The sequence below is a fragment of the Hemiscyllium ocellatum genome, chromosome 12 (assembly GCF_020745735.1).
Source record: "Hemiscyllium ocellatum isolate sHemOce1 chromosome 12, sHemOce1.pat.X.cur, whole genome shotgun sequence".
NCBI lineage: Eukaryota > Metazoa > Chordata > Chondrichthyes > Orectolobiformes > Hemiscylliidae > Hemiscyllium > Hemiscyllium ocellatum.
In genome coordinates, this window is record NC_083412.1 from 67,391,904 (window position 1) to 67,405,463 (window position 13,560).

Here is a 13,560-nt window from a genome sequence, read left to right on the forward strand (position 1 = left end):
CCATCCAGCATTCCCTATACCTACCAGCCTTCCCTTTCACCCTGACAGGAATATACTTTCTCTGGATTCTTGTTATCTCATTTCTGAAGGCTTCCCATTTTCCAGCTGTCCCTTTACCTGCGAACATTTGCCTCTAATCAGCTTTCAAAAGTTCTTGCCTAATACCATCAAAATTGGCCTTTCTCCAATTCAGGATTTCAACTTTTAGATCTGGTCTGTACTTTTCCATCACTATTTTAAAACGAATAGAATCATGATCGCTGGCCCCAAAGTGCTCCCCTACTGACACCTCAGTCACCTACCTTACCTTATTTCCCAAGACTGGGTCAAGTTTTGCACAGTGGTCTGGGTTGAAGGGGTTATAGTTTACCACTAAAATACAGAAAATGCTGGAAATATGACCAGATTTGACAGAATCTGTGGAGAGAGAAATAGTCAGTGATTTTGTCATCAACTTGTAACTCTCTTTCTGTTTTCACAGATGCTGATAGATCTGTTGAGCATTTTCAACATTTTGCATTTTTATTTCAGGTTTTTTAGCATCCACAATATTTTGCTGATAGAGCACTTAGATATACGTTGACTGATCAGTGACCTCTTCTGTTGTTGATGAATTTTGCCATGTGCAAATTGAATGTTGTGTTTGCCTACTTAACAGTGACCGCACATGTGAAACATGAACAGTTGATTATAAAGCACCTTGGGATGGCTGACAAATTTGATAGTAATGTCCTAAATGGAACATTTTTTAAAAATCAGGCCAATTAATAAAATAACCTCAAGGATTCATTACAAGCATTATCAAATTCAAGCCACATTAGGTCATCTGCTCAATAAGAACTTGCAAATTTTCCTATGCACTGTCAATTTAGGACTCAACTCTGAATTTATACCACAACATCAACTCAATGCAAGGTGGAAACAGGTGATATTATCAAAATTGTGAAGTGTAACACTCCTGGTTTTATCATAATTGGTTAGTAATACAGGTCGTTCTGCTATAACATGACAGTTGTTTTCCTCTGCAATTCACCCTGTAGAAAATACCGCTATGAAAACCCACAACAGAAAATCACTCTGTAACAGATTGCTAATAGAAAATCACTATACCTGGACAGTAGAAAGTTAGTGTTATCCACACAATGTCCACAATTTGTCATTCAAGTTATAGCCAATTCGCACTGACAAAACATGCGTTATAGCAGAATGACCTGTATCTGTGGATTTTACTGATCTGATCTTTAACCTCTAAGTTGCATGTACAACTTGTTACTTGCTACTGCCAATCAAATCCCACAATGTTTCATGGTTTTGAATTGTCCCCTCTGTTGTTTTGTGTATGACTTTTATTCAAACTCAAGATTCAAATGTTTTAGCTTGCACTGAGTGCATTGATGCAGTGTTGGGAATGTTGGAATTGAAGGGTAAAGCGAAGATCGTGGCAAACATGGAAAGGTACCGTGGTTGTAATGTTAGGCATGGCATTAAATAGGAAATTAGAAATGCAAGCAATAACTGTACAGTAGTAATTATTGGTTACTTTAATCTGCATCTAGATCGGTAAAATCAAATCCATAACAATGCTGTCGAGCAGGAATTCCTGTGGTGTTTATGCGCTGGTTTTCTTCTGGATCAATATGTTGCGGAACAGCCCATCCTAGAACTAGATATTGTGTAATGAGAAAGGATTAATTGGTGATCTAGCTGTAAAAGGCCCCTTGGTAAAGAGTGACCATAACATGATAGAATATTTCATTAAGTTGTAGAGTGATATGGTTGATTCTTAGACAATGGTCTAAATCTAAATAGACAATAGGTGCAGGAGTAGGCCATTCTGCCCTTGGAGCCTGCACCACCATTCAATAGGATCATGGCTGATCATCCCTAATCAGTATCCAGTTCCTGCCTTATCTCCATAACCCTTGATTCCACTATCCTTGAGAGCTCTATCCAACTCTTTCTTAAATGAATCCAGAGACTGGGTCTCCACTATTCTCTGTGGCAGATCATTCCACACAGCCACCACTCTCTGGGTGAAGAAGTTTCTCCTCATCTCTGTCCTAAATGGTCTACCCTGTATTTTAAAACTATGTCCTCTGGTACGGCACTCACCCATCAGCGGAAACATGTTTCCTGCCTCCAGAGTGTCCAATCCTTTAGTAATCTTATATGTCTCAATCAGATCCCCTCTCAGTCTCCTAAACTCAAGGGTATGCAAGTCCAGTCGCTCCAGTCTTTCAGCGTAAGGTAGTCTCGCCATTCCAGAAATTGACCTCGTGAACCTACGCTGCACTCCCTCAATAGCCAGAATGTCTTTCCTCAAATTTGGAGACCAGAATTGCACACAGTACTCCTGGTGTGGTCTCATCAGGGCCCTGTACAGCTGCAGAAGAACATCTTTGCTTCTATTCTCAATCCTTCCTGTTATGAAGGCCAGTATACTGTTAATAGAGGAAACTACGATGGTATGAGGTGTCAGCTGACTATGATAAAATTATGTAAGGATGATGGTGAATAGGCAATGGCAACCATTTTAACAGTGTACAGAAAACTACAAGAATTGTTTGTTCTGTTCTGGCACAGGAAACATGGCCCAACCGTGATGCACAAGGGAAATTAAGGCCAGAATTAGATTCAAGGAAGGGGCATACAAGTTGGCCAGAAAAATGCAGCAGACCTAAGGATTAGATTAGATTAGATTAGATTAGACTTACAGTGTGGAAACAGGCCCTTCGGCCCAACAAGTCCACACCGACCCGCCGAAGCGCAACCCACCCATACCCCTTACCTAACACTACGGGGAATTTAGCATGGCCAATTCACCTGGCCCGCACATCTTTGGACTGTGGGAGGAAACCGGAGCACCCGGAGGAAACCCACGCAGACACGGGGAGAATGTGCAAACTCCACACAGTCAGTCGCCTGAGGCGGGAATTGAACCCAGGTCCCTGGCGCTGTGAGGCAGCAGTGCTAACCACTGTGCCACCGTGCTGCCCTATCAGTTTAGAGTTCAGCAAAGGAGGGCAAAAAGGACTGGTTAATAATGAGACAATAGAGTACAAGATTAAGCCTGTAGGGAACATACAAACTGATTGTTCAAGCTTCTATAGGTATGTGAAGAGAAAAAGATTAGTGAAGACAAATGTAGTCCCTTACAGTCAGAAACAGGGAGTTATAAATGGAGAACAAGGAATTGGGAGCACAAGTAAATATATATTTTCCTCCTGCCTTCACAAAGGAAGTGACCAACAATGTCCAATAAATGTTAGGGAGTACAGGGTCTGGTGATAGAGAGGAACTGAAAGAAATCCATATTAGTAGGGAAATGGTTTGGGGGAAATTGGTGGGATTACAGCTGATAAATTCCCCAGGCCCAATAATCTCCAATCCAGAGCACATAGTGTCCGCATAAATAGTGGATGCATTAGTGGTCATCTTTCGAGACTTCATAGAGTCTGAAATAGTTCCTTCAGCTTGGAAGGTAGCTAAGTTAATCCTGCTATTTAAAAAAGGAGGAGGTAGAAAGAAAACAGTGAATTACAGAGTGGCATGCCTAACATTGGCTATAGAGTCATCGGGTCTGACAGCATGGAGACAAGCCCTTCAGCTCAAACTGGTCCATGCCGACCTTTTATTCTTTCTCCTCTAACCTTAAGCTGATGCCCTCTAGTCCTTGATTTCCAAACCTGGGAAAAAGAGCATTCACTCTATCTGTGCCTCTCATCATATCATCAGTTCTGTAAGATTTCCCCCTCAGTCTCAACACTAAAAAAAGTCCTAGCTTGTCCAACCTCTCCCTATAACTCAGATTCTTAAGACTTGGCAACATTCTGTGAATTTCTTCACTTTTTCAAGTTTTAAAAAAATCCTTCCTATAGCAAGGTGGTCCAAACTGTACACGCTATTCCAAGTGTGGCCTCACCAATGTCCTGTTCAACTGCAACATAACTTCCCAATTTCTATACTCAATGCCCTGACTGTGTGCCAAAAGCGTTCTTCACTGCCCTGTCTACTCGTGACTCCACTTTCAAAGAACTGTAACCCTGAACTCCAAGATCCCTCTATTGCACTACGCTCCTTAAGGGCCCACCATTCACCATGAAACTTGATTTAACATTCCAAAATGCAAGAACTCACAGTTGTCTATATTAAACTCCATTTGCCATTTCTTGACCCACTTCCTCAGCTAATCAAGGTCCTGCTGTAATTTCTGATAATCTTCCTCACTGTCCACTACACTGCTTATTTTAGTGTCATCTGGAAACTTACTAATCATGCCTTGTACATCTCATTCAAATCATTGATATAGATAACAAACCATATTGGGCCCAGTGTTAACCCCTGAAGCACTTCACTAGACACAGATTTCCAGTCCGACAAACATTCTTCCACTCTGCTTCCAACCATCAAGCCAGTAGTGTATCCAATTTGCCAGGTCTGCCTGGATTCTATGCAATCTAATCTTCCAGAGCAGCCTACCATGTGGAACTTTATCAAAGGCCTTACTGAAATCCATATAGACTACATCTACTGCCCTGCCCTCCTCAATCTTCCTGGCCACTTCATCAAAGAACTCTTAACAAATTTGTGAGACATGATCTCCCACGCACAAAGCCATGATGACTATTCCTAACCAAACACTGTCTTTCCAAATGCATATATATCTGTTGTAGGAAAAATACTAAAGTCTATTGTACAAGTTTTAATAGCAGAGCAGAGGAAGCAGTGACTGGATTGGATAGAGTCAGGTTGGATTGAGAAAAGGAAGATCGGGTTTGACAAATCTACTGTAATTATTAAAGGATGGAACAAGTGGAGTTAATGAGAGGGAGCAAGTGGATGTAGTTTATCTGTATTTTTTGAAGGCTTTCGAATAGATCCCACATAAGAGATGTACTTATAAAATTAAAGTGCATGGGACTGAGGAGTAGCATACAGACATGGGCAGAGAATTGGTTGGCAGACAAAGTGTGGCAATAAATGGATCATCTTCGAGTGGCAACCAGCGACTAGTGGGATACTGGAAAGATCAGTGTTTGGGCCCTAGCTATTCACAATATATGTTAATAATTTAGAGGAGTGAACTAAAAGTAATACCTCCAAATTTGCAGTCAACACAAAGTTGGTTGGAAGTGTGAACTGTGAAGCGGACATGGAGATACTTCAGTGTGATTTGGACAAGTTAAATGAGTGGGCAGATGCATGGTACATGAGGTATAATGTGGATAAATGTGAAGTTACCCACTTTCACAAAAACAGAAGACTCATTATTATCTGAATGATAGATTGAGAAAGGGTGAGATGCCACAAAACCTGGGTGTTCTTATACACCAGTTGCTGAAAGTTAGCAAACAGGTACAGTAAGTGGTGAAGAAGGCAATGGTGTGTTTGTGCCGACAGGAAGAAGATTTGAGCGCAGGAGCTTGGGATGTCTTGCAACAGTTGTACAGAGTCTAGGTGAGACCATATTTGTAATGTTGTGTGCAGTTTTGGTCTCCTTCTCTGAGGGAGGATGTTCTGCCTATGCTGGGAGTGCAATGTAGGTTTACCAGACTGATTCTTGGCATAGTCATTCTGACGTATGAAGAGAGACTGGATTGGTTAGAACAATATTGCCTGTAGTTTAGAAGAATAAGTGGGGATCTCCTAGAAACTTCTAATAGGACCAGATAGAGTAAATGCAGGAATGATGTTTCTGATGACTGGGGAGTCCAGAACCCAGTGTCATAATCGAAGGATAAGCCACTTAGAACTGAGCCGAGAAGAAATTTCTTCACCTGGAGAGTGTTGAAATTGTGGAATTCTCATATAAAGCAATTGAGGCCAAAACAGTGAATATTTTCAAGAAAGAGGTTTTTTTTTAGAATTCTTAGAGCTCAAGGGATCAAATACTCTGTTGAAAGCAGGAGCAGGATACTGAGTTGGGTGATCAACCATGATCATGTCAAATAATGGAGCAGGGTGAAAGGAGTGAAAAGCCTAAATCTACTCCGATTTTCGATATAAACCATTGTAGAGCCTTCCTGTAGTTTTAAGTTTTAAATTCTCATCAATGCTATCCATGTTTCCTAGTTACACCTGGAGGGTATTGGTGTGGTGAAAGTGTTGAGATCCTAGCTGATGATGTTATTGGACAAATCAAACTCCAGACTGAAGGCTACTGTCATACTTCATTACGTTTTTTTCATCAATGAGGTGGCCTTTCACTGAAACACAAGCTGCAGTGTTGCAGATTTGGTTTTAACAATAAAATAGAAGCTTATTATGCAAAAGGAAAGATAAAATAGGTATTTACATGTAATAACTTGAAAGATTCTGAAATACACACTAAAAATACAATTCTATCTATCCCAATGTAATCATTCCACGTTATTGAAACACACACTCAGTTATGTTTGTGGGCAGCATGGTAGCTCAGCAGTTAGTACTGCTGTCTCACAATGCCAGGGACCTGGGTCCGATTCCAACCTCCAGTGACTGTCTCTGTGGAGTTTGCACATTCTCCCTGTGTCCACATGGGTTTCCTCTGGGTGCTCTGGTTTCCTTCCACAATCCAAAGATGTGCAGGTTAGATGAATTGGTGATGCTTAAATTGCCCATAGTGTTCAGGGGTGTGTATATTAGGTGCACTAGTAAGGGGTAAATGTAGAGTAGTTGGATAGGGGAATGAGTCTGGATGGGTTACTCTTCGGAGGGTTGATGCGGGCTTGTTGGGCCGAAGGGCCTGTTTCCACTCTGCAGGGATTCTATATAAGAGTCATATCGACTTGAAACGTTAACTCAACTGCCAGAAGTACTGCCTTTCTCCAGTATTTCCTATTTCCATGTCACATTTACAGCATCTGTAGTATTTGTCTACTGTTTTAGCAATTGTTAGCACAGCTTTTAAGTCTTCAAAGTCACTCAATTTTACATAAATTCAAATTTTCTGCCTTTCTTCAACATATTTTTTAAAGGTACACCAAACAGTGCTGAGGTTCAGGACAAGTTGTAATTAAATCCACTCATGGAAACATAATGCAAAATTTCACATGTTGTCCAGGACAGAAAAATCTCTAGGTGGTATTTAGCCTTGGCCTAAATAAGTCACTTTTGCTTTAGCAAATTAATTCTTAGACAGATTTATAACCAAAATAAAAACAGGAAAAAAAACCTGCAGATTCTGTAAATCAGAAACAAAAACAGAAATTGGTGTAAAAGGTCAATAGGTTTGGCAACATCTGTGGAGAGAAAGCAAAGTTAATGTTTTGGGTCGAGTAACCCTTCCTCAGAATCAGATTGGCTTTGTGAGTTTTGAGAAGATTTTGTAGCTCAGGTTGAGATTTGGGATGTAGCTGCAAGGTTCATTTCCAGACGGTTTATTACCATACAGGTAACATCTTCAGTGGGCCTCCAGGTGAAGTAATGCTGAAAATTAGCGAGACTATGGGTCAGAGGGGGGCCTCTCTCACCAGTAGCCTCACATACAGAGGAGGAAGGACACCACTTTGACTGGGACAACACATCCATCCTACGGCAAACCAAGCAAAGACACACACGAGAATTCCTAGAAGCATGGCATTCCAACCGGAACTCCATCACCAAACACATCGAGTTAGACTCCATCTACCGCCCCCTGAGAAAAGGAACAGGAGGTGATTTCACCCCAGGAAATATCATCACGACAGGAAATGACATCACCAACCCAAAGAAACCCAAACATATAAATAGAAAACAGGAATTTTCAGCATTGCTTCGCCCGAGGCCCACTGAAGATGTTACCTAGTAGGGTAACGCAATGTCTGGAAATGAACCTTGCAGCTCAGCAAGTAAACCTACATCCAGATTGGCTTTGTGTAACCAATAAAATATTTCAGTTAAGTGAAGTAAATATTCTTCCCAGATTTTGCTAAAAATAGCCAAATAATTGATGTAAGCAACAGGTACATTGTCCTTCAATAACTTGGTTAATTGTTGGAATGTTGTTGATGCATTTTTCATTCCAGATGATATAATTTTGCATCAAGTCCGTCTAGTTACAAATGCTGATTTTGTTTTTGGATTTATCAGTCCAGGGGGCTTGCCAAGATCCATTTAGCAAATCACCTCTTGTGACAAAATGTACATGTCTAGTTGCTCCAGTCTTAGAAGTGAATATAAGTCTGCTTTTGTTCCCATTTGGCTTTGATAAGCAACCGCTGTTCAGTTCAATAATATCATTGTCCATCATGAACTTAATATACTCCATCCTGCCTATCCACAAATTTACATGAACTGCCAAAATGTTTTTCCTGGCCTATTCCCATAACTTTATTCTTGATTCAGTAATGGCCTTCGTAAGTTAAATTTATGGTATCTGGAAGATAAGGCATGATGCTGTCAAATCTTTCAAGTATCTCTTTATAGTCCAGTCTGAAAGCTGGAGGACCAACTTTAGATCTTTTAATTTCTGATTCATTCTCCAATTCTAATATTTCTATTTCACTCCCTATTACTTTCACTATCCAAGTATACATGTTTCCTATCATCCCTGCTATAACGTGACATGCTTACTGATTTTTCTTCCGATAGGGTGTACTCTCTACATAATTCACATCATTGAGTTTCTTTATGATTTGAGAAGATTCAGTGAATCTTGTGTTTAATAATTCCCCAAAGACAGGGAACAACACCAACACCTTGTCTCCAGCAGCAACATTTCAAACTTGGGCTTTTTTATCTGCTGTTTTTCTTTGTTTGTTGAGCATCCTTCATATATAGAGGTAAAAACAATGACTGCAGATGCTGGAAACCAGATTCTAGGTTAGTGGTGCTGGAAGAGCACAGCAGTTCAGGCAGCATCCAAAGTGCAGCGAAATCAACATTTCGGACAAAAGCCCTTCATTAGGAATAATTCCTGATGAAGGGCTTTTGCCTGAAACGTCGATTTCGCTGCATTTTGGATGCAGCCTGAACTGCTGTGCTCTTCCAGCACCACTAATCCATCCTTCAAATATAGCCAAGTTACAGACTTTGGTCAGTTTCTCCCTGAAATTCAAAATATAGGCTGGAAACATAGAATTACTTTAAATGATCTTCTCACCACATGTCCATAAGAGCATCCCTAATGGCAAATAGAGACAAATGACGTTGCCAAGAATAGAGGGTTTGAGATATAAAAATAGACTGGAAAGACTGGGACTTTTTTTCACTGGAGGACAAAGTTTATAAAATCATGAGAGGAATATACCAGATGAATGACGAGCGGCTTTTTCTAGGGTGGGTGGCACGGTGGCACAGTGGTTTAGCACTGCTGCCTCACAGCGCCAGAGACTCTGGTTCAATTCCTGTCTCAGGCGACTGACTGTGTGGAGTTTGCACGTTCTCCCCGTGTCTGCGTGGGTTTCCTCCAGGTGCTCTGGTTTCCTCCCACAGTCCAAAGATGTGCGGGTCAGGTGAATTGGTCATGCTAAATTGCCCGTAGTGTTAGGTAAGGGGTAAATGTAGTGGTATGGGTGGGTTGTGCTTCGGCGGGTCGGTGTGGACTTGCTGGGCCGAAGGGCCTGTTTCCACACTATAAGTAATCTAATCTAAAAAAAACTACAGGGCATATTTTTAAGCTAAGAGGAGAAAGATTTTTAAAAAGACATGAGACGTAATTACTTTAACAGAATAGTTTGTGTGTGGAATGAACTGCCAGAGGAAGTGGTGGATGCCGGTACAATTACAAAATTTAAAATACATTTGGAAAAGCTCATGAATGGGAAAGGTTTGGATGGACAAGGGCCAAACATAGGCAGGTGGGACTACTTTAGTTTGGGAACATGGTTGGCGTAGACTGATTGGATGGAAGGGTTTGTTCCCATCCTGAATGACTCTTGGACTCTCTGATAAAGGACACCAATGTTCAAGTCAATAGAACCTTCCTGACATTAAGCTTTAATCATGATCTTCAAAGTTTGATGCTATGTTTCCAATACACCTTGAGATTGCAGGTGATAAGCTGAAGATGTAAGTTGTTTTATTTCAAGAGCTTTTTTGAATGTTTGCAACATAGAGGTTGATCTTTTATCTGATTCCATTTCTTTGGATCTTCCATTGCTTGTTTTAAAAAAAAAACAAGTTTTCTGATCTCACTTTAAGAACATAGAATATAAAACATAGAACAGTACAGGTCTTTTGGCCCTTGATGTTGTGTCGACCTTTTATCCTACTTTAAGACCAAACTAACCTATGTATCCTTCATTTAACTATCCAAGCGTTGCTTAAATGTCCCCACGGTATCTGACTCTGCTACCACTGTTGGCATTGCTTCCAAGCACCCACCACTCTCTGTAAAGAACCAACCTCTGACATCTCTCCTAAACCTTCCTCCAATCACCTTAAAGTTGTGCCCCCCTGTGATAGTCATTTCTGCTCTGGGGAAAAGTCTCTGACTATTCACCCTATCTGTGCCTCTCACTATCTTGTATGGCTTTCATCATTTTGTACACTTCGATCAAATCTCCTCTAACCTTTCTTAGCCCTAATGAAAAAAGATTAACTCCCTCAACCTTTCTTCATAAGACATGCCCTCCAGTCCAGACAGCATCCTGGTAAATCTCCTCTGCATATTCTCTAGAGCTGCCACATCCTTCCGAAAATGAGGTGACCAGGAATGAACACAATATTCCAAGTGTGGTATAACTAGGCCTCTATAACCTCATGGCTCTTAAATTCAAGCCCCCTGCTAATGAAAGGCAACACACCCTACAGCATCTTAACAACTCTTTCAACTTGGGTAGCAACTTGAGGGAATCGATGGATGTGGACCCTCTTCCTCCACACTGCCAAGAATCCTGCCTTTAACCCTGTATTCTGCATTTAAATTTGCCTTTCCAAAATGAATCACCTCACACTTTTATAGGTTAAACACCATCTGCCACTTATCAGCCCAGTTCTGCATCCTGTCAATGTCATTGCAATCTACCACAATCTTCCACATTATCCACAACTCCTCCAACCTTCATGTCATCAGCAAACTTACTAACATAACCGTCCACTCCCTCGTCCAAATCATTTATGAAAATCACAAAAGAGGTCCCTGTGGACCCGATCTCTAGACTGAATACTTTTCATCTCTGGTTCCTATGGGCCAGCCAGTTCTGTATCCAGACAGCCAAATTTCCTTCTATCCCATATCTCCTTCCTTGGGCCTATATTGGGGAACCTTATCAAATGCCTTGGTAAAATCCATGGACACCACATCCACTGCTCTACCTTCATCAATGTGTTTTGTCACATCTGCAAATAATTCAGTAAGGCTTGTGAGGCATGACTTGCCTCTCTCAAAGCCATGCTGACTATCTCTAATCAAACTATTGTTTTCCAAGTAATCTTAAATCCTCTCTCTCAGAATCCTCTCTAACAATTTGCCCACCACAGATGCAAAACTGACTGGTCTGTAGTTCCCAGGATTATCCCTATTCCCTTTTTTGAATAAGGCAATAACATTTCATAGTAAGTTTTTCAAAAGGCATTTATTGTCTATCCCTAATTGCCCAGGGGGAGTTAAGAGTCGATCACATTATGGATCTGGAGTGAAATATAGGCTAGACCAGGTGAAGAGAGCAGATTCCTTTCCCTAAAGAATATTAGTGACACAGATGGATTTTTAGCAATGGATACATTGTTGTCATTGGGCTAGACTTTTAATTTTTGATCAAATCAGTCCCTAGGATATTTGCTCTTGGCTGTTTCCACGTGTTCTTGCTCACTGCCTGTTTGTTCAAATGTTTGCAGTCTGACAGTCTGTATGAGCACTTCTTAAAGCAGTAAAGACTTTAAACCTGCAAATTCACTTGATCTTCGAGAAATTTCTTCCCTGGGTCCAATGGATTTGTTTCACTTTTATTCCTCGTGCTGTTAAGCAATGACACCGGACACTGACATGTCAGTTTTTAAGTAGAAGGATGCTGTATCATTCCTCTTTCTTTGAGTGGGCCTAAGGGCTTATTTGGTTTCAGTGGTAGAAGAACAATCATTGATTAGTCCTAACAGTAGTTAGTTAGACATTTCTCGCCCAACAGCCTTAATAACAGATGTCACTTCTGTCCCCTTCTTGATCCAGATTTATTCTCCCAATTTTCCCTTGCAAGACTGTATGACGTCATCAGATTGGATGGAGCTTAATCTAACCTCCAACATTAACTCTTTCATAACCATTACCTGAGAAAACATTTGATTTCACAGATTTATAGGGGGAAGGCTCAGCTACATAGTGGAAAATGAGGAATGCAAATGAAACATAAGTCCTGAGCCATTGAAAAAGAAATTAGGTACCGAGGGATATTTCTGGTTTAAGATGATTTGTGTATTATTATGGCTCTGTAGTCATGATATTTAGTGCAAGGAGCAAGTGTAAGCATTGGGATTAGTTTGTTTTCTGATTGTTACCTTTCTTTTAGGTTGTGCAGATCCCTTGCATTGGAGTGGTTAATTTCTGTTGCTGTGTACATATTGTGATGTGTAAAATCTGCTTTCTGCAAGAATTTTAACTATAAAGCTATCATAAATTTTGGAGAGGTGCTATGTCTATTTGCAGCAAACTCACCTTGAAGTTGATGATAAACCAGTCTTGCACCTCAACGGTGAATTAACTATCGTGAACTAATTGCTATGTTTAAACGTGGGAGGTCTTCTGGTTTCCATCAAGCTGTGATTATATTTTGGATCATGTTCTGGCAGATTACATGATGTAGAAATAGGATTTTTTTTCATTGGAGCTGTACACTTTTTATGCAAGTATTTATTGTTGTTATATCCACCTTCTGCTTTTATTGCTTATTCAGCAGTTACGTCACTTACAATTTTGATTTTTTTTGTCTCTGGTCATTGCCTTTGTACTTGTTATCTTTGCACTATCAAATTGTTTAGCCAGTTGTTGAGTACAATATGGAAGAAAAACTTCAAATATAAGGAAAGTATATGGTTTTATGTAGTTCAGATGCTTTCAGAGAGCTGTGTTTAAATAGGCCATTGATCCTGGTCATCCTGTGTTTAGAGTTTTCATTCAAGGTCACTCATTAATGCAAACTAACGAATATAAGTATGCACTGTTACCGTTGCATGATTGTATAATTATTAATGATATATGAATTGGTAGGTAAACCAAAATGCCTGCTTTAAAGCTACTTAGATGGAAAACATTGAAGGTTTTCTTCTGTAAACAATAATTTTTTCACTGTTTTAATAGACAGTTACCAATGGACTTCTGAGGACTGATGAATATGATGTGCCTCCTCCACGCCAATCTCCACCACCACCAATAATTACAGCATTTCCCAACAACACAAAGTGAGTTGATGTTAATTTTGTTGAAAAATGACTATGCTGCATGACTGAGTACACCAATACAGAGTTTTGGTAGCTTAACATAGCTTAATAATCCTAAATCATGCTTTTTATTAGAAGTGTAAAGATTGGGGAAACTTGGAGCATGATCTTTTTACTACAGTTATCACTGTTCATTTAATCTCAACAGTTATGGTTTTATTCTGTCAGCATGATCCTGCTTGTACTAACTGGTAAGGTGCTCAGTTCAATTACTTGTCTACAATGATT

At 40.2% G+C, this 13,560-nt stretch overlaps 1 protein-coding gene across 1 annotated transcript in view; it reads left to right on the forward strand.

Moving 5' to 3' along the window:
• The window catches only part of cblb (Cbl proto-oncogene B, E3 ubiquitin protein ligase), a 203,837-nt gene that overhangs the window by 158,546 nt on the left and 31,731 nt on the right, over nt 1–13,560 (forward strand). Inside the window, exon 11 of the mRNA XM_060833637.1 lies at nt 13,193–13,293. Coding sequence (XP_060689620.1) covers nt 13,193–13,293 — 101 coding nt within the window. The remainder of the gene's footprint in view (nt 1–13,192; nt 13,294–13,560) is intronic.